The sequence below is a fragment of the Pygoscelis adeliae genome, unplaced genomic scaffold, assembly GCF_000699105.1.
Source record: "Pygoscelis adeliae isolate BGI_AS28 unplaced genomic scaffold, ASM69910v1 Scaffold77, whole genome shotgun sequence".
NCBI classification, from domain to species: domain Eukaryota; kingdom Metazoa; phylum Chordata; class Aves; order Sphenisciformes; family Spheniscidae; genus Pygoscelis; species Pygoscelis adeliae.
In genome coordinates this window covers 2,213,333-2,234,951 of record NW_008825216.1, presented here as the reverse complement: position 1 = coordinate 2,234,951, position 21,619 = coordinate 2,213,333, and the positions used below count along the sequence as shown (strand labels likewise).

Here is a 21,619-nt window from a genome sequence, read left to right as displayed (position 1 = left end):
TGAGGCTATTCTTCTACCTGATCTTTATTGTTTATTTCCCCCCCCTCTATTTATCTATGCAGGTGATAAAGTCTGCTCGAGTTATGAAGAAAGCAGTTAGCCACCTTATTCCCTATATGGAAAAAGAAAGAGAGGAGAGGAGAGCAGAACGAGGCAGCATAGAGGAAGAGGCAAGACACAGACCTTTGTGCTGTAACTCTTTTGTAGCATGCCATGACAAAAATTGAAATTATTTTTTGCTAATGACATTTATTCAGCTTTTATGCTGGAGAGTTGATGCGGTCATGTGGAAACTGACAATCTTGGCATAATTTGAAGTAGGACTGAAATTCATAAAGTGCAGATTTTGTGGAACTCTGCTTGGTGTGTGCCTAAGCAGTTGTCACAAGTTTCCTGAAGGATGCCATAAGCCCTTGTAAGCCCTTTATACCAGTGTTACTTATTTCTTGTATTTTTGTAGGCATTTAATTCTAGTGTTGTTTATTTATGCTACTTCTAACTTAATGGCAAATTTTGCCATTTGCTTCTACTACTCCTGCCCTCAGTGAACTATGGAACTCCCTTTTGCCATGTTCAAAGCCTGTTACCATGTTTCTCTTCATTCAACTCTTCCCTTCCCCCTAGCCCTGACTATTCTCCCAGCTAAACAAACGAAATTCTTCCATCCTTTTTCTTCATAGATCGTGACTTCAAGACCTTGTGTTATGATAGAATACACGTGCTCGTTGCATGTGTAGCCATGACCAAGTTGCAGGGGACAAGTGTTTATGAAAACAGGATCTGAATATAGTTGTCTTTTCATATGTGTTTTTCCACCGGTTTCTGAAGACTACTTTTTATGTAATATATAAAATTGAAAATATCCAATGATTTTCAGATCCTTGTGGGCCTTTCCTTGATAGCATTTCCTGTTTCACAGCCAATAGTTGGTGATGCCTGAGAATAGTTTTATCAACTACTGTGCATATACTTGAAGTAATTTCTTCCAAATTTGGTTAATGGTATATGTGATAAGAGCATTCGAAGATGAAGATATAGAATGGATGTCCCTTGTTTCTCCATACTGACAAGATTCTATTCAGTAGAAAAGAGAGTTCAGATGAATCGGACAAAATCCCCTTTTAAATACTCATGTGTGCTGTTTCCTACTATATTTATAATGTGATAGGTGCTTACAGTTTTGGTTGTTAAATATTTTTTTCTTCTATTGTCTTTGTCTGACTATCAAATTTAGGTTTGATGTACATTTACTTTTCTTTAGTCCTGTGGAACCTTACCTTGTCTTCATGAGTTCTCAGAAACAATAGCTAAGATCAGAATCTGGTATTTAACACACACACAAAAAGGAAGAATAGCAGAATTTCTCTAAACTGTGGTATTTGGGTATTTCCTTTGGTTTACCTTCTGTGGATTTTTGAACGGTTTCTAATTCTTCCCTTGAAATCTTCTTGCACTGTATCTCTCCATTTGCTGTGGATCTGTTGTGTGATTGTCCAGCATAAATGTAATGAATATAGCAAATAATCTAGAAAGAAAAATGACCTGATAATCAAACCTGACTAATCTTAATGGAAGAAGGAGAATGCCTAGTCTCTTTTCCCATGCTCTTTCTGGATGTGAAGAAGGTGTCTTCTCTCTACTATCTCAAGTGGATCTGTTCTCTGGCAGATCCACATGAGTCACCTTTCTATGTGTCATCTCTCTCCTGCTCACGTTGTTCTTTTTTATTTTAATTCAGATGACAGTGCCGGTATTTGGCACCTTCTGGTTTGTTCTGATGCTATTTGAGGTCAGTGAAAATCATTACCCTATTGCTTCCATGAGCACTGGATCAGGATCTGCTGTGAACCCTCTGGCACTTAATTCTCTGGCTAAAAAGGAGTGAAGTGGAATTTGAGAGGTTGTTAAAAAATATAGCAAGCACACTGAAGAGATTGTGAGATACTCTGTGTGGCTGAGGAGAGCAGGAGGAAAAAAGTAGGGCTTCTGTCCTCCTGCTTCCTCTACCTTCTGCTGGGGAAGGGATGTAGTGCCTTCCTCTTATTTTTTTTTTTTTTTTTTTTTTTTTTTTTTAAATGTTGTCACTCTATAGAGAATTGGTGAGAGAGGAAAAAACAGCTGCATCTGCCTTCAGAGTTAGATGTTGACTTGAAGGAAAATGATTTGCAGATTCTGGTAGCTGATCCGTCTGATGTTACCCAGGCTACTGTAACCTCCAGAACAGTTTTAGTCACAGACTGCCAGGAAACGCAAAGCGTTGATAGTTACATTTGAGGATAAATCGCTGTGGCTGTGGATCTCTATCAAGATTAAAAAAAAGAAGCCGCCCTTTGGATGTGTGCCCAGAACTTGAGGACCTCCTTGCTTGAGACAATTGAAATCACAGTGTGCCCTAAATAGGGTTTATTTAAAATAGCGTGTGCTCTGGCCCATGTTGTTTGCTTGCCCAGCACAGAGTTTCCTTCTTCTCATGTGCAAATCCAATTTTTTTTCTTCTTGGATATCAATCACTAGTTAAATCACCAGTAGCTATTGGGTATGATACGTGTGGGCAGCACTTTCTGTTCTTCCCCCCGTCCTTGATTAATCTCTTTCCCCAGTTTTCTCTCACGTTCCAGCAGTATATTTTCAGCTGCAAATTTTCTTATTGATGTACTGAGATGGCTGACTTACAGACCTCCATTTTGCCTTCTCTGTTCCTCGGTCTTCTGTAAAGCAGGAGCACTGGGGAGATAATGGATCTTAGTAAACAGCAGCACTGGTGGGGATCCAAGGGTTTTATTCAGCAGATGTGTTATAGGACCGTGCGAAATGCTAGTATCACTTTTGGTAATATGTAAAGATTTTTTTCCCCAGAAAATTGCAACTACAGAAGGCAATGTAGGTTCATGAAGTAGAGAGCTACTTGATACTGTTCAGAAATACAACAAGCTTCATAGAAGGATCTAATCCTTCAGTTCTGCCATCTGCAAAGGAGATGAAATACTGTCTGGAAAAATATTTTGTAGTTTCACATAGAATATACTCAGGTTTCTACTTTATTTAAATTCTATGCAATTTAAGTAGTCTGTTACTGGCATCTGATCCTGCACCAACTTAAACATGGCACTGTGGTAGCCTGGAGCTGCTCCAAATGACAACACTGATTATACAACTAAAAATGTATTCCAAAGGCCTGTGTCCTGGTGGAGAATTGCTATAGGAAGTTCCACTGTTGTGCTGCTGGTAGGATCCCCTTGTCAGGGCTGAATGCCATCTAACCTAGGACCAGTTTGTGACAGTACAGCTTCCTTTCTTCAAGGAGATCCTTTTTCCAGCCTGTTTGTTCAGCTTGGGTAGTTTGAAGTAGCCTGACCACTGCACTAAAATGTCTCCCTTGCTATTCGTGTTGCATAAAAAATTAGTCTCTTCTGCTTTTGCTAATTCCTCTCATCCTTCTCAGCATTGCATTGTTCTTGATGCACAAACAGGCATGTAATTATGAGTGTTCATACCCTTTTGTTCTAAATATTTAATCTATTTAAACTCTTTATTGTTGAGGTTTATATTTGGAACAGAGGTACCTTAGGAGTTCAGTTATTGCACTGCACAAAATGCTATCCAGATCTGAAATTTTTTATCTGCTATTTTCTTTTTTTTAAAGACAGGTTTGTGAATAACACGCACACAATTTGCAAGAATAATTCTTGTGCAAGTTTTTATTACGTGGCTCTTTTAAAATAGTTTTTAACATTGACTATATTACCTCTACTACGCTTTGCAATTGCTTGTACTACAACAGGCGTCTCAGTCATGGATTAGGATTGCACTGTTGAAGGATCTCTGCAAACATACCGAGGCTTCCGAGTAATTTAACTCTTGTGTTATTTGTTCAACTTTCAGGATCCTTATCATGGTACAATAGTACTAGCAACTGTGAAAGGAGATGTACATGATATCGGCAAGAACATTGTGGGAGTCGTTCTGGGCTGCAACAACTTTAGGTAAAGAGACTAACATTAGGTAGCTGGGAACACAACTGCATAAGGGTAGCTAATTAATATATTAGGCTAGCTGCAGCTGTGGTGATAACAGAGGTGGGCATTTCCTGGGAACTGTCCTCTGTTCCCCAAGTTGTGGCTGGGAACACAGATCATACCAGCTATTACTAATGGAGAGGCAAGAGGGAGTATAGACTCTTCCTTTAATACTTTTTTTCCTAGTAAATTGGCATCTGAGGTGAATACAGTTGAACATCAACTGCAATGTAGATGAGAGCATCAATTTTGTATTTGTTTTATATTAGCTAAATATAATAAGTATAATGTCTTAAACATACAAGTATAATGTCTGAAGAAATCAGATACAACAATTGTAGTAGGCAAGACTACTTGTAGGTTTTGTGTTGTGTGGGGAAAAAGGAAGTCTTGTAAGATTCGAGTGAACCTTTTAGTATATTTTTCAAGGTGCTTGTTAACTATGAGGTTTTAAAAACTCACTGGGGTATGTTTTTGTTAAAAGATGAGATTCTCGTCCTGTTTCTGAGCTTCAAAAGATAGAACTTCAAGAAGAGTCAGTTCTTTCAAGACCTGTGTACATGCAGCAGGGTTGGCAACAGTGCTGGAATGAATGGCCACGTTTCCATCAGAGCCCTTTGTCAAGTGTCTGTCAAATGTTGCGCAAAGCTGAATCTGCTTTGGAACTCTTGTCTTACCGTTCATTCCTTTAGTTTTGTTTTTGACTTGGGGCTGTTATTTGCTCTAAAAAGAGCCAAAATGATCTCCTTATTTTAAAACACAAAGGGTTGAAGCCAGTAGGAGTGCTGTGTATATGCAGTGTATTCCGTATCATTATCTCTTGAAATTCTGTTGATTGGTTTCAGGCCTTCTTGAGCTTTATTTAGACTTACTGAACTGAAGCCATAGTGTTTTCTGTCACCATGAGTATGAGTGAGGCTGAATGAAGCTAACAGGCTGGGGTGGCTTACTTGAAAAAAACAAAAACCTTGGCAATGGCTAGTGATAATAGGAATAAAATGCTAGCGAGGGAAGTACAGTGTCTCATTTCATAAAATGTATGCTTTAAGACAAAAAAACCCTTGATGTGAATCATCTTATGTTCCTGACATACGATGTCCACAAAACCTTTTCATATTGTCCAAATAACTTCAGAAATGCCACTGCTGTTGGTTAACCGTGGTAGGCAGCTAAGCACCACACAGCCCTTCACTCACTTCCACCCAGCCAATCTCAGTGGGATGGGGAAAGAGGAAAGGAAGAATAAAAGCACGAAAAATTGTGGGTGGAGATAAAAAATGTTTAAAAAGTGAAGGAGAAGTGGAAGAAGAGAGAAAGAAAAAACAGAACAAGTGATGCAAAGGCAATCACTTGCCACTTCCCACGGGTAGATTGATGCCTAGCCAGTTCCTGAGCAAAAGATGGCTAACCCCCGCTGAACCCCTTCCTCTCACTTTTTATTGCTGAGCATGACATCATATGCCATGGAATATTTCTTTGGTTAGTTTGGGTCATCTGCCTGGTTGTGTCTACTCCCAACCTCTTGTGCAGCCCCCAGTCTGTTCCCTGGGGGGGTTAAAATGAGAAACAGAGAAGGCCTTGATGGTGGACAAGCGCTGTTCATCAGTAGTTTGTTATTGTGTGTTATTTTTTTCCTAATAAACTGGCATCTGAGGTGAGTACAGTTTAACATCAACTGCAATGTAGATGAGAGCATCAATTTTGTATTTGTTTTATATTAGCTAAATATAATAAGTATAATGTCTTAAACATGTAAGTATAATGTCTGAAGAAATCAGATACAGCAATTGTAGTAGGCAAGACTACGTGTAGGTTGTGTGTTGTGTCGGGAAAAAGGAAGTCTTGTAAGATTCGAGTGAACCTTTTAGTATATTTTTCAAGGTGTTTGTTAACTATGAGGTTTTAAAAACTCGCTGGAGTAAACACACATTAGTGTGTTATCAGCATTGTTTTGGTCACAAATCTAAAACACAGCACCATACCAGGTGCTATGAAGAAAATTAACTCCATCTCAGCCAGACTCAGTACAACCACAAAAAAATTATTAAAAAAAAAAGCCTCTTACACTTGAATTTTCTTATCTACTGTATCAACTCAGTTTATTTCAAAATATTGAAAATTTTACCAGACCCACAGGTATTTCCTTCATTAAAATTCCCAACAGAGGTCTTCAGAGAAACAAACAAATAAAAATCTCAATTTTAACTTCAATTTTAGGTCAGTCACTTACAGTAAGAGCAATGTATTTGCCCTTTAGCAGAAATTTGACCTGTTTTTTAAAGAATCTTGTGTCATCTCACTTCTTTTCACAGAGTTATTGATTTAGGAGTCATGACTCCATGTGATAAGATATTGAGAGCTGCTGTTGAGAACAAAGCAGGTATAGAGAGATTTCATTAGTACTCCTGAATTGTTTGATTTTAAACCCCACTCGCATTTTTTATTGCTGCTCATTGCATTCCTATGCTGTCTATGATTTGGTCAGACTATCTTCAGATAAATCAGAACTTTTGCATTAACAATAGTAGTTACTTAGTATTTGGCACTTCGTGAAACTTAGCCCGAGGAGTTGTCCTTTTGATACAGGTTTTCAGTTCCAAGAGAGATGTTTTAGTATTTGATTTACAGATGGATAAATGGAGACTTGGAAAGGTTAAATAACTTCGTGTTGGGTCTTAAATCAGTAAAAGAACTTGGCATTCAGCCTGCCAGATCAGCGAGTGTGAAATCAGGAATGAGTTGTTCTAATAAGTAATGAACTTTCTGAAACAAGTTACAGTTGCTTTGAAACAGTCTGTTGCATCTTGGAGAAGATAAATTGTGTGGGACATAGGTGGTGAAGTTTGAAAGCGTTTGCTGTTTCTAAGAGCAGGGCTTATAATTATTTTGTCTTATTCCCCCCTCAGTGCTGAACTTCTGAGGTCTGAAGCTTGCTAATCAGAAGTACTGTATATTTATTGCTGAAACTAGAGCAGTATGTGTTCAGCAGCTGTGAAGACTGTTTGAGAAATATTCTAAACCGGGGATTTGGAATCACTTTCATTTTTGGAAAGCTTTCACTTTCTAATTAGGTCAAACCTCGCTTCTAGACTAGCAACTATCCTGCTTTTTATCTCACTATTTTCTATCTGATGTGTGAAGCTATCTGATGTATGAATTATTACGCTTTCTGTAATAATAATTTCTGTGTCTTTCTAGAGTGGATTCGCTAAACCTTTTGTGTATGTTTGTTTGTAAATTTGCAATAGATATAATTGGCCTATCTGGTCTCATCACCCCTTCTTTGGATGAAATGATTTTTGTCGCCAAGGAAATGGAGAGATTGGCAATAAAGATTCCTTTGCTGATTGGAGGAGCAACTACTTCTAAGTAAGATATCTCAGTTGGGAAGATGGGGGATGGGTGTGAAAATAGTGTTAACCAGCGAAAATTTATCACCATTTGTCTCTCCCTTTCCCTCATTTTCCCCCAACATACATACTGGTATGTATATACTTAAGACTGAATGTTGCTTCTTATATCAGAAGTCCTAGAATATAGAGGTAAAACGTAATTGGGACAAAACAAACAATGGACATATTAAACATTTCATTTTTGCGAGTGTTATGTATTTTGCAGGTGTATATTGTATGTGGAAGTATTATATTTCCTTCTAAAAGTTCACGCACATATGCATGTGAATACAGTTCTGCTCTTGGTTGAATGATCTGTTTCGATTCACCAAAGCATTCTGAAAATGCAGGCTTCTGAGACTACAAATGGTCATGTTGACATAAGGGAGCTATTATCTTTAAGAAAGTTCATGTATTTTCCTGGATCACTGTTCAGCACTGTGCTGACTGGGTTGAGACCCCAGTCCTGTTCAAGCAGGCTGATAGGAGATAAATTCTAGCTGCTTGCCTTGGAGTGGTTACCATTTTGCTTTTGATAGACTGAGCTTTTCTGTTGAGATCTTGTTCTCTCGGATCCGTTCAAATGAAATAATACAGCTGCTATGATGTCCTGAAGACCAGTGTTGACAGCTCACTGACACCTAGTATTAACGTTACCACAAATGTGTTTTAGGCATGTGTAATGGCCTTGGGTCATGCTTTGCTAACTGGTTTATGCACAATATGCTTGAGTAGGTGACAGCTGAGAAGACTGCAGTGGTCATTTCTTGCATAACTAGAAGCTGTTAGCAGTGTTGCTTTCTTTATCAGAGCAGCACATCAATTAGCTCCGTGTATTCTGTATTTTTGGCCTTAGCAAATCATCCCATAATTTGACAGACAGTGAAGAGTAGGATCGCTACCTGTCTTTATTGGTCCTGTAGTTATAACGCAAGGTTAAGTGTATCATTTTTCTCCTCCTCCATACGAGTCTCTGTTCCTATGGCTTTGATACTGAGAACAAACGTGGAGGGTTTTTTCTTAAAAAAAAAAAAAAAAAAAAAAGGGGGGGGGGAAGGCTTTAAGTGGAAGTCTTAGGAGAGCCCTTTCTTCAGATCTTTTCAGTGTTTGTACACAGGGCATTGTGGCCTAGTAACTGATGTCAAATAACCAGCATCAAACAATTTTGTAGAATTTATCCACAGAGATGAATGTAGCCAACAGCAAGGCAGCACTAGTTTTATCCTTGAATATGGAAATTATTGAAGAATAGATGCATAATTTTGTATACATAAATAATAATTTTATTCATGTGAACTGTATATAAATACATACTTATGCATATGCCCAGACACATACAATTTCTATAAAATATATGTCAAGTAAACGTATTCTTTATGGAAAAGTGCATCAGTAATATATATTTAATTTTACTTCCACAGTCTTAAGTTTAACCTCATGTGTACATTTGGGAAGGTTGTGTACATGTCAGAGGTTGCTAATGAAGAACCATCTGCACTTTTTCTCTGTAATAAGTAAGACATTGTTATCTGAAATAAGGAGACCGTAAGTACTTGGAAGGGTGGAAAGTGAGGTTAGTTTGAAAGAGAGAGAGGCTGGATTTTGCCTACAGAATCTACATAATAGAGTTTCTTCATAACTTACAATAACGATGACGTTTGCATTCTTACTATACTGCTTTGGTAAATTCAGATGCTGACAAATAACGGTGACAGTTTTGTTGTGGTAATGTTTATTTAAAAAAAATAAAATTAGTATGTAGTAGTTGATACAGTGCCATTGTAGGACTGTGCCCTGTTTGTTTCCTTTGTTCCTATCAAAATAGAAGATACAATATGTTTTTCTAAAAAAATAGAGTTGCCAAGACCAAAAGTGCATCACCTAGAAGCAAATTAGGAAGATCCTGAACAGTTGGTTACACAGCTGCGTTGCACAGTCATCAGTAACCTCCATGGCCAAGTGCTTTAAATATTTGACAGAACCTGCAGAAAAAGGAGATCTTATCTTTGCTGTGGAAGATTGCCTCCTGGGTTCTGATTTAAATTAATTTTAAAACTGGTGTTTGACCTTAGCATTCAAGAAAGCAAATTGAGCTTTGGCCTGCAAGGTCTTTGTTCCTGCACTTGTTCGCATAGTTTGCCAGGACTCTGAGCAATAGCGGTAGCCAGCTGCATTTCACGTGAGAGCTTAGGCCTCAGTTTAGGATTCCAAACTTTAATTTGATCAACAAAGTACTATAATATGGAAGTGGTTCTTCATTATATGCTGAAGTATTTCCATGAGGACTGGAATATGAGTAAATGCTAAATAATTGGATGAATTGGGAGGTTTTTATGTGAATGACTTCACTGACCAAGCAGGTGCAAGTTTTTAATACTTACTGACCACTGGCAGAATTCCTTCTTCAGGTGAGTAGAGAGCTTGTGTCTCCAGCTTTGAAGTAGAGCATCATAGAAATGGAATAATCATCACTGAAATATGTTAATGCTAATCCATAGACCCAGAAACTAGCATGTGGGAGGGGAAAAATATAAGATGAGCAAAAAAGATTAAGAAAAAATTGTTAGTTTTTGGTAGGCTTAGTTTGGAACATTCTCACTGGAATTTTTTGAGACTCAAACTAATGAGTTGCTGATTTTCAGTCAGCTGGTAAGACAGTGAGGGAATGTGAGTTGGCACGGTATTTATGAAGCATTCTGATGAAGAAAAGTGCTTATGTACCTATTATTAAAATATGTGTTTAATCATCCATGCGTAGCAGATGGATGAATTGCTTTCTTCTTTTGAAGTTCTGGTCTATGCATTAAGTCAGGATTTACTTCACTGGGGGTTTTGTCTGGTGGTTGTGTTTTTGGTTGGGTTTTTTTGTTTGTTTCAGTTGTGAAATGCTCACTCTTTTTCTTTTTCGTTTAAGAACACACACAGCTGTTAAAATTGCCCCACGATATAGCGCACCTGTAATTCATGTCCTGGATGCATCCAAGAGTGTTGTGGTTGTAAGTTCTAAATTATAGTTTCTCATCCATGAAAAAATATATGCCCTGTTTTTTCTGTTGTGCCTCTCATCCTTTCCTCTAAGGCTTAACGTTATGGCAGAAAATTGAAGAGCCACAACAGAGACCAGTTTCTAAACTACTGTTGCTTCAGTTATTTTTTGCTGCCACGTGGTTATCTCATCTGACGCGTGTCAATTATTGTCACTGGATACCTTTATTTAAATGCCCATTTCTCTAGTGAGGGTGACATGATTCATTCTGAGTCCTTGACTGTGGTTTTGAGATGTCTTATGGTGAAGAGCGATGGGGTTAGATGTGATCTACTGTTCTCTCTATTCTGGATATATTTCTGAAGTTAGTGATATGGCAACATTACTACTGTGAAATGTCTGGCTGAAGTTTTCTGGGATGGATGCTCTCTCTATCAGACAAATGGGTAGTCTTAGCTGGCAAATACCTGCTGGAAAGAAGCAGGCCAAGCTGTGTGGTGTTTCTATGACTACTCAGTCTCTAAAGTCTTGGAGTATTCTTCTCTCAGGTCTTTCCAGAGCCAGACTTGGCTCTGTTAATACTACTTGCGTAGTAGGGCAGTACTCTCAGTAATAGTCATATTCTTAAATATGTTTTGAACCTAGCTTGCAAATTAGTTGTAAGGCTTAGTTTAGTGTTGTCAAGTGTAATTGGAAATAAGAGTTTGAAAGACAGATAGCTTAGTCTGAAGTTCATACTCTGTCCTTCCTATGGTATGTTACAGTGTGTACTTAGCGCTTTCTCTTTATTTTTTTTCAGTGCTCCCAGCTCTTAGACGAAAGTGTAAAGGATGATTTCTTTGAAGAAATATTAGAGGAATATGAAGAAATTAGGCAAGAACACTACGAGTCTCTCAAGGTACAAATATAATTGCTTTAGCTTCTCTTCTTGTTTGAAGTGGTTAGTATTTGCCTCATTACTAACTCTCAGTTTCAACTCCTTATGAAGGCCTTCAGGTGTATTTGTGCTGATTTAAAACATGCAGTAGAATTGATGGAAAACTTCCAGAAGTGCTTATGAAATCAAATTTTCTAACCTATAAGGGAAAATTCTGCGTGAGTCTTAACACATGCTTGGCAGATTCTTGATTGTCCTCAATGGGCTATCAGCGGTATCTAGGACATCTCCATGGAGCTGGCAGTCATGTCAACTTAACCAACCTACAGGAGACCAGTGCTCTCCTGGAGCAGTAGCTGGAAACAGGGAGCTACACTGGAATAACTAAACTGGCACTGGTTGCTTTTCCTGGTACTAAGCCATACTCTGTTGAGTATTTTACAACACCATGCTTTCCTGATGTGTTCATATTGTTTAGGTTAGGGATCTGAGCAGTCTCAAAGAGGAGAGCTGAGGCTGCCATTTTAGGAAAGTGAAGAGAAGGAAGCAATGAAATGTGGAGATGGACTGTGCAAATTAACAATAGGAAACAAGTAACATAGGACTCCTGAGGCCGTCTTTGTGAATAGACACAGAAGCAAGCTGAAAGTCATCTGGCTCTTACCTGGTCTCTTGATAAAGATAAAGCTTGAGGCCTCCTGCTGAGAACATTTGGCTTGACCAAGTTTAAGACTGTCTTCACACAGGGAACCAGTCCACTAAGCTGAGATCAGGGAGTGCAGCACTCTCCTTTAAGCAGAGGTCAGCAGTGAATTCATGGGCCTTACTGAAGTTGCTGTAAATTTCCTGTGCCTTTCAGAAGAGCCAGTAATTTGCCCGGAGGCATGCTGCAGTCACTGGTGGTGGTGTCACTGCAGTCCTAAGCTTTTTGCAGGCAGTAGGAGAATATCTTGCTGTACCTGTATTTTAATGTAATTTCAAGTAATAAAGGAACTGCTGGTGTCATTCAGAGGAACTAGAAGTCTTGTAGGCCAGTTTCATTAGAAGTATACAGGAAAAAATAATGGCATGGTTGTGATGTAATCTTACTTTACACTTGTGAACTGGGAGTTGTTGGAACTGAAATTGTGTGTTCTCAGATTTGTCCCGAAGACCATTTTGAGTAAAACTCTACCACCAAGTCAACAGTTACAGTTTATCTGTCTGAAGGATGGCTGGCTTTGTGAAACTAACCTTTATGTCCATACAGGAAAGAAGATACTTGTCTCTGCAGCAAGCTAGAAGAAAAGGTTTCCATAATGACTGGTTATCAGGCCATAAACCAGGTCAGTTTAAATGTTGTTGTTTGCTGTTTCTGTGCCTTTCCTTTATTTTATTTTATGTATTTATTTTATATATGTTTTTAACTAGATTATACTTCATTAAACTTCAGGATATAGTAGTGTAACGACTTGAGTAAATAGGTGTCTGTCTGAGCAGAGATTTTTTTTTTTTGCATAAATTTGAGTGTCCTGTTTCTGCTATATATTTTTCACGGTATTTGAAAAATAAATAAATAGTTAATAAAAAAATTGGAAAAAAATCCTAAAACAAGGAGTTATTCATAACACCATACAATCAAAGATAAGTCTAATGCCTGTTTTGCAAAACAATGTTGGACTGTCTCATATTGCAAAGCTTACTGTACCATACTTAGGAAACACACGTTGTGACATGGCATTTATATCAAATTCCTTTTTACACTTTTTCCTACCCTTCCTCCATCAGTTTCTGTACCAGTTTATTTTGATTTTTTTTAAACTAGAGACTAGAAGTATAAACAGCATTCCAGAAGAAGTTGCATCTTGCAGTGACATTGACACTTCACTGCTTTCTGTCGTTTCATTTACAAGACTCAAAAAGATGCTAATTTTCAATAGCTCATCTTAATAAAGTTTGTATTATAAAGTATTGAACAGCACAGACAAAACAAGCGCAAAGCTTGTGGCTACATCATAACATAGTTCCATCTCGCTTTTTCACTTGTGCATGTGCATCTGAACAAGTGTGTGGCGGTTGCAAAAGTTCTTCTAAATTACATGTTAATTTACAGAACTATTCTGCAGTACCATAGCACGTAATATGTGCTACATATAGTGTATGCATGCAATATGTGTATAGAAGGCGGGATTTGTAAATATGAAAGATACATGCCCAAAAAGTGTTAGGTATTGATAAGTTGTGTAGGTTTTTTTGGTCTTCTGTTTTAGCCGATATTTTGGCCAACGAAGTAAGTTCAGAAGTCCAATATCTAATAAGTCTTGATTTATATGGAAGTACAAAAGGCCTTAAATTTTCTATTTCAACTTTATATGCTTTTTATGCCTTTTTTTTTTTTTAATCACATTGTAACTGTAGAGTATGGTATGACTTGGGAACGATATGACAGTGAGAATTCTAAGACAATTACTTTGGAAGAAGTCATCTGCAGTGGTGGAGGCTGGTGAGCATCAGTTATGCTGCACGTATAAGAGCAATATTAAATTATTTTCATCATGTCAGATTGTACTTCTGATTCTTACAGTTAAACCAAAATTCATCGGCACAAAAGTCTTTGAAGATTATGACCTGAAGAGGCTGGTAGAATACATTGACTGGAAGCCTTTCTTTGATGTCTGGCAACTTAGGGGAAAGTATCCCAACCGGGGTTTCCCTAAAGTCTTTAATGATAAAACTGTAGGTGAGTATTGAAATTGCATTTACTTCATGTAAATAATCCTAACAGACCTGCTGTGCTGCATTAGGATTCTGAATGTTTTGAAATGATGAAAATACATGGAAAGCTAGTGTCACTGAAATAATTTGTTTAAAGCAACACTTGTTGAACCAAGCGTTGGCATGTGAGGCTGAAAAATAAATGGGGAAAAATGCTCAATCATCTTATTTAGAATTCACCTGCCAAAACACAGGGAGGTATATTAATGACAGAAAATGGCAGCAGAGCACTTAATGTATCTGTGTCCCCGTTGTGGGTGAAGATGGCAAGAGGGCTCTGTCTCCTTTTGAAGCTATTCAGCAGGCCTTGAAATACATGATGAAACTGCAAGGGTGACACCAAAATCAATGTTCTGGATCTGCTGCACTGTGGAAATGTAGGTGCACACACGTGTTCTCTGCTCATTTTATTCTGTGTCCTCTGCCTCTACTAGAATGGTGCTGGCTGAAATGTTTGGTGTTTTTTTTTTTTTCTTCAAGATATATGTTGTTACAACTGTATTGACATAATCACACTGCTATCTCTCTTGTTTGCTGTAGCTGACAGATTGTTGCAGTCATCGGAGAATTATGTGGAAAATGAACCAATCTTCAGCAATTCTTAAACCCATTTAGCCAGTTGTGAAAACATGCCTTTTCTAAAGGGTTCTCTTTTTTTTTTTTTTAAATAGGTGAAGAAGCAAAGAGAGTTTATAACGATGCTCAAAGACTACTGAAAATGTTAATTAATCAAAAGAAATTACAAGCCAGAGGTGTGGTTGGGTTCTGGCCAGCTCAAAGTGTTCAAGATGATATCCATTTATATGCTGTAGAAGAGGCAGTGGGATCCTCAGAACCAATAGCAAAATTTTATGGCTTGAGGCAACAGGTACAATGACAGAATATCTGTTAAATAAAGTGACTTTTTCATTTTTCCTGAATCGCAAGAATGTTAACAGAAGCGCCCTATTAAAATCTGTGCAGAAAATGGTTGTTGTAATATGTCTGCAGCCGTTGTCTTGCCATTTCTTTCAGTAATAACAAGATCTTGTTAGTGATGACCCAGGTATTTGTATTGTACTATTTGTTGTATTTTGCATTGTTGTAGTTGTACAAAATGCTTTATAGATTTGACATCTTCAGATACGACGTGCATTTTCTGTCTTCATTTTAATATTTAAGATGTCCTAAGGCACTGTGCTGCATAAATTCATCACATGGATCCTGTGTGCTAAGTTAGAACCTAATGGACCGTAATTCTCTAATATCCCTGGATTCTGCCTTAGATGAGAAATTCTGCTTGAATGTGTTAAAGGTTTAAAACGCTTATAAATAAAATACTTAGAAAATAAAGCTCAATGGAGAGAAATTTTTTTGATAGTCTTAATTTTTGTGTAAAATTCCTCTTGTGAAGAGGCAGTTTAGTTAGTTGGCTGCTAATTCTGATTGAGAGAATCATTATTTTAAGTATTCATGCTTGAATCATACTTACCTAGATTTGCATTTATTTTGATAGATTGAACATTTTCAAAATACTCTGCCTTTCCTTCTTCCCTACCTTCTGACTTGGCTTCTTCATAGTTCACATATTCAGAGTCATTTCTATGAGGACAGTCCTGTGCCAATATTGCAGAACTGTACTAAAAAATAGATGACTTGAAGTTTACCTGTTCAGCTCCCTGGAACAGATTATCTGTTGCATGGAGATGGATCTAGTGTACCTTGACAATCCATGGCAGATGTTTATATAAACCGTTCTCACAAGCATTCGGGCAGGGCTGTTCCAGGGCCTGACTACCTAGTTAAACATTTTGATCTCCCATGTAAATCAAGTTTACTACAGTTTCTTTTCCTGGCTTTTCCCAGGGTTCTCCCGAGGAGAATATCTGATTTGACGTTCTTTTTGTAATGGTTTTTACTATTGGAATACTGTTGTTTTCCTTAGTCTTTTTATCTTGTATATTCCCAATTTACTCGGGTTTTTCTCAAAAGTTAAGGCCGTGAAACACTGTGCTATTGTGGATACTGTTCTTCTGGACTCTACGTATTTTAGCTGCATGTCTTTCAATCTGGTGTACGTAGTAATTCAGCAGAGGCTTCACCAGAGCAAAATAGAAGAGAATTATTGTCTCTTGTTTCTTACATAAAATGTTCCTTTCAGTACACAGAGTTCTTTCCATGACACTGACACTATTAAGGATGTGATGTAAATCTAAAAGTTGGAGATGGCATTTAGTATTTTCCTTAACTGTAATCATTACAAAAGAACCTTAAAATTAATATAGATTTCACCTGTGTGGAAAAAGGATATTTCTTCAGTTTTATGGTACTTTCTGTAACCTGGTAGGTTATAGAAACTAGGGAAACAGTTGACCATTTTTCTTTGTTTTTCGGTGGTGGTGGTGGTGTTGTTTTTATTCATTTTTTTAAACTGCAGTTGGGAGTGGGTGGAAAGCATTGTTAAAATATTGTTATAGAATAAGAAAACTTGGAGAGGAATCTTCAGCGAAGTGATAGCCACGAACTAACTTTTCTCTCTCTGTAAGTTGGATAGATTTACAAGAGCTATGCCACTTTTTAAATAGCAGTCATGTTGCCACAATGAATACGCGGATATGATCCTCAACTGTAAAACTTATTAGGTGCTATGGCCAGCATTCAGTCACCTCTTTCTGTTCCCTTTTTTCCATTTTGGGAAAGGATCCAGTGAGCGGGATATTTCCTCTTTCCATAAACCCACTTGAACTTTGCTTGGGATTCAACTTTTCAGTAGCGATAGATGCATTTTGTTTGTATTTGCATGTGGCTAGTGTAAACCTACATCCTGGGGCGCTGTTTTGTCTGGATTACTGGGCACATAGTTTGTAGCATAAGAAACTAGGAGCATTTATACGCTCTCACAGCCATTCTAAATTGGGAGTTGCTGAAGAACTCTGCAGTTCGCATAACTGGGATGCAAACTATCGACCGTCGGTTTTGCTAACAAACGTATGAGTGCTAGAGATGGAAAATTCCTCCTCTTACCCAGTGGTTGGCACAAGAGCGTTCCTTATTTCGTAATAATTTGTCTGCAGAATAAGATGTTAAATCTTACTAGCTGTAAATAGAAGCAAACATCTCTATATGTGTGTTCAGCACAGCATCTCTCTTCTTCGACATTTTGTTCTTCAGTCATCCAAACACCCTCAGAGTAAGAGAGGTGTTTTTCTTCGAATTCAAGTACAAGAAAGCCATCATGGCTGAAAGACTAGTTGGGTGTTTGTCAGAAATGCCTTAAGCCCTTTAGTCTTAAAAATTCTGGTCTTTAGATTAATAGCGCACTAATACTTAATATATTTTTAACATGTTCTGATTTCTTGCATTGTTTTTGTTACTTTAGGCTGAAAAGGACTCTGCCTGCACGGATCCATATTACTGCCTCTCTGACTTCATAGCACCACTGGATTCTGGCATTTGTGACTACTTAGGCCTGTTTGCTGTGGCCTGCTTTGGTGTAGATGAGTTATGCAATGAATTTAGGAAACAGGATGATGAATACAACATCATAATGGTAAAGGCTCTTGGCGATCGGTTAGCAGAGGTATGAGGTTTTATCATGCGTTTCCTTGCAAATTTTCTGACTGTACTAGATTTGCTTGATGGGTTGCTGTTTCAAGTTTTAGCATAAACTTAGACCGTTGCCTGTAATGCATGCTCTGCATTAAATATGAAAGTGAACTGGTTCTACTGAAATTGTCTTGAGAGGAGAGTCCTCTTCTGAGCCAGAGTGGACTCTGCTGTCCATCTCTTCCAGCTGCAAAAGCATCTCCGAGTTCTTTATGAGGGTTTTGATGATGGATAGAATTTAGTAGATTTTAAAGCATGACTGTTTAAAAAGAACTATCTTCAAATCTTGTTTTATCTACATAAGAATGTGTTTGGACCCAGGTGTGACCCACCAATTATATTCTCCAATTGCAGACATGCCTTCTGCTTTTAACGGTGACCGTGCAGATGTATCCAGGGTACAAGTCTTTTGACTTAACATGCCTTAGGCTTAGACAGACATGCTCTTAAAGCTCTAACTGAAGTGGTTTAGAAAATGCTGTCCCTTCCCTCCTACCCGTCTATCCCCATCTGCCTGCCTGCATGCTTACACCTAAGTAACCATGTTAAAACTTACAGCAACTTCGGTGCAACGCAAATGGGGGGGTTAGCTCTAGTTGTGTATTTCAAGCTATTACACAGTTTCAGAAATTATTATTAGATGCCATCTAAAGATATTTAGTGAAGTGGAAATTTCTCCTGAAGGCAACCATTGCTGGCAAAATAGCGTAAGCTGTAAGAGCAGTTAAGAAAAGCTGTTGCCCGCTTTCAGCTAGAGGAAAGGTCCTCTGCTAAAAAGAGCAGCGGTACGCACTTACATCTGATACTAGCATGGATGCAAGAATGATGAGGTCTTCCATAGCTAGACCTGGACGAGATACCCAGATAGTCAAGACCTAATGACTTCAGTGCTCTAATGATGTATCGCTACTGTAGGCTAATGAACTTCATCGTGTTTTCTGGTTACTTGTCCACGTCTTTACCTCTTCGAGTACGTAGGATTTGAAAGCAGGACAGCCAAAAAAACACTGTCTACCAATAAGAGAAAAACCTGATATACTTGCATTAGCAAAATAAGTATTGTATGTGAATTTTAATGCTATCGAATTTCTCACCTATGATAAGAGCTCCCTTAAGAATCAAAATGGGAATGGGGCGAAAGTCTCTTATTATTGTTTGTCTTCATCAGATAGCTATTGCATCAGTCTGCACAAATTAAAAAAAAACAAAAAACCTTTGCACTCTATTCCAAGGCATTTGCTGAGGAGCTCCATGAAAAGGTTCGAAGGGAGTTCTGGGCTTACTGTAGTACTGAGCAGCTAGATCTCTCTGACCTACGCAGAATTAAATATGAGGGAATTCGCCCTGCCCCTGGATATCCAAGCCAGCCTGACCATACAGAAAAGCTCACCATGTGGAAACTTGCAAACATTGAGGAAACAACAGGTACCTCTGTCTGCTTTACTACGATTCTTAAACTGTTCTTATGCGAACGAAAGATTGAAATGCCAACAAAACAGCGAATTGGGTGGTACAGAGCTACATAAAAAAAAACAAACTGAAGCGGTTCTGGGAGTTGCTGTCTTCCTCTTTTCATTGCCATTTTTATTTTGCCTCATTCAAAGAAGAATTTGCAAAATACTACCAGTGCTTTTGGTAAAGGAGTTACGTCCCTAATTATCAGATTGCATGCAAACAGGGTTCTGCTGCACAGAGAAAAACTCTAGCATCCTTATGGTTGCAAGAAGACATTCCAGATATAAACAGGAAAAAAGCCAATTCAGCAGTGTATTTCCTGGTCCACAGAAAGCTTGAGATGGTAACTCTTAAAAAAAGAATGAATTCCATTTGTTTTCGTCTGATATTTTACGTGCCAGTCATTTCACTGCTACTTCTACAATTCCAAAAATACCTTCCTGTGTTTCAAAACCTCTAGTTACCCATTTCATTTGCTAAAATGTCTTTTTCCTTCAAACTGTACAGTTACTCTGCAGTAATACTGTAATGAAAGCCTGCAATATATTTAAAGCTATGTGTATTTTTTTAATACTTAACAAGTGGCAAATGGTTTTGTTTATACTTCATCTGAAAGCTTCTTGGTTTTTGAGCTTGCTTGAAGCTGCCCACAAAAAAAGGTTCTGAATTTATGCTTATTATCAATTCAGAGAATAAGAAAATTCTCATTCTCTTTTCCAGGAATTGGTTTAACTGAGTCACTAGCAATGATACCTGCTTCTGCAGTTTCTGGCCTCTACTTTTCCAGTCCCAAATCCAAATATTTCGCTGTTGGCAAGATATGTAAAGACCAGGTAATTTGCACTGTTCATTGTGGTAGTGTTACAGCATTCAAAAACACCTTGTGAGCAGATGTTCCAAAAAATTCTGTAAACAGTAAAAGCTGGGGTTTCCAAATCTTCATCGTGTTTTGTGGTCCCTTTGCAGGTTGAAGATTATGCACTGAGGAAAAATTTGTCTGTGGCAGAGGTGGAGAAATGGCTGGGACCCATTTTGGGATATGATACTGAATAACTCTGACACTTGTGGGCGAACGTTTTCTTTTGATGGTCTATTCGCCAGAAGGAATGAGAAAATCCTTCCCACTGAAAACAGCTTTCTTCCATCCATTCCAGTAGCTTGTCTGATTATTTTTAACTTTTGATCAAGGAGCTTAATATTTCAAATCTGCCCTGTGCTCTTGGCTTGGGACCATGGATGCGTTGCAGATCTCTTAGTCATAGCAATATACTTTTATTTATTGTTATTTCTCGCACAAATACTCTAGCTGAGCAGCTGGATGTAGAGTGAGATGTGGAAGCTGCAAAGCTCTCCTGTCCTCAGGAAGGCTTTGAAATCAGGGGCAAGAATTTCTATCCCGTTGGCTGTGGATATACATACAACAGAATTTGCCTTCTGTTATTTTAATGTGTTTTGGCAAGTCCAGGTACAGAACCAGCTCCAGGTATGATGTGATCTTTCTGTCAAGTCAGCAAAGGTTTTATACTGAGTGATCAAGAACAACTGCAGTACAACAGATCTCCTTTTTCAAAATCTGTCTGCTTAGCGTTTAGGTCTTGTAATTGGGAACATATGTTGTTCTCTCTGAATAATACCAGGATTTTAAATTACTTTGTGATTATGATTGTAGTTAGAACTATCAAAATAATACAATGTGCTGGAGCAATATCGGAGATGCTGTATTATGACAGAACGTGAAATGGGATGCCTGAGCCCATGGAGATGTCCACCTCGTGCTTCCTCTTCCTTTCAGCAAGCCACAATCTGTTTCTACTCTGTATAAAGGGTAATGGCACTTTCCTACCTTCCAGTTACGTTGTGAGGCGTAATTCATATTTAAACAATCTTTTGTATGTGAAAAATACGAGAGAAGCAGAATTGTTCCTATAGACAGACAGAAGGCTTGGAGCTGACTTCAGTGTTTTACAACCTCTTTAAGCTTCCGGGTACCTGGATTTTAAAAGCAAATAGCAGCAATACTATCATAAGTAACAGTTAATACCGTAGGCTTATTCTTCAGATTTAACTCTGAGTGAGCTAATTGTTCGCAGCTTTTAATATTCTCTGGAAAGTCCCTCAGGTATTATTTAAATGCTAATTTAGTAAAATATTATGACAGAAAACCCTCATTTTTCTGGTCTCTAATTGTAAAGAAAAGACCAATATTGTAAAGAGAATGTTCTTTTAAATAGTTTTATCTGTAATCTATTAATAGCTACATAATTTTTGTAATGTCTTCATCTGACTTTATGCTAAAAGAATCATCTTGTATTAACAGTTTAATAAAGGTTAAGCTGTCAATGGTGTTATCCTATTAGAATCCTTTAAATGGCAACAATAAAATATGTGCGACAGTCTGAACAGATAATGTTAAAATTAATATGCATATTGTACCATGAATCTGAAATGCTAAAGGCTGCTATGGGGTTTTTAAAGTAGTCGAGTAAGTGTGTTCTTAACTGAACGTTTTAGAATGGCTCATCCTTTAATGACTCACAAAAATAATTTCTAAATG

General features: G+C 37.9%; 1 protein-coding gene across 1 annotated transcript in view; it reads left to right on the top strand.

The window, feature by feature from the left end:
* MTR (5-methyltetrahydrofolate-homocysteine methyltransferase) overlaps nucleotides 1–21,394 on the top strand; it is a 51,091-nt gene extending 29,697 nt beyond the window's left edge. Inside the window, exons 21-33 of the mRNA XM_009329216.1 lie at nucleotides 63–170; nucleotides 3,883–3,983; nucleotides 6,329–6,396; nucleotides 7,265–7,385; nucleotides 10,323–10,404; nucleotides 11,194–11,292; nucleotides 12,521–12,596; nucleotides 13,835–13,990; nucleotides 14,697–14,893; nucleotides 17,384–17,584; nucleotides 18,843–19,035; nucleotides 19,786–19,898; nucleotides 20,032–21,394. Of these exons, the coding sequence (XP_009327491.1) occupies nucleotides 63–170; nucleotides 3,883–3,983; nucleotides 6,329–6,396; nucleotides 7,265–7,385; nucleotides 10,323–10,404; nucleotides 11,194–11,292; nucleotides 12,521–12,596; nucleotides 13,835–13,990; nucleotides 14,697–14,893; nucleotides 17,384–17,584; nucleotides 18,843–19,035; nucleotides 19,786–19,898; nucleotides 20,032–20,118 (1,602 nt within the window). The 3' untranslated portion in view covers nucleotides 20,119–21,394. The remainder of the gene's footprint in view (nucleotides 1–62; nucleotides 171–3,882; nucleotides 3,984–6,328; nucleotides 6,397–7,264; nucleotides 7,386–10,322; nucleotides 10,405–11,193; nucleotides 11,293–12,520; nucleotides 12,597–13,834; nucleotides 13,991–14,696; nucleotides 14,894–17,383; nucleotides 17,585–18,842; nucleotides 19,036–19,785; nucleotides 19,899–20,031) is intronic.
* The last annotated feature ends 225 nt before the right edge of the window (nucleotides 21,395–21,619 follow it).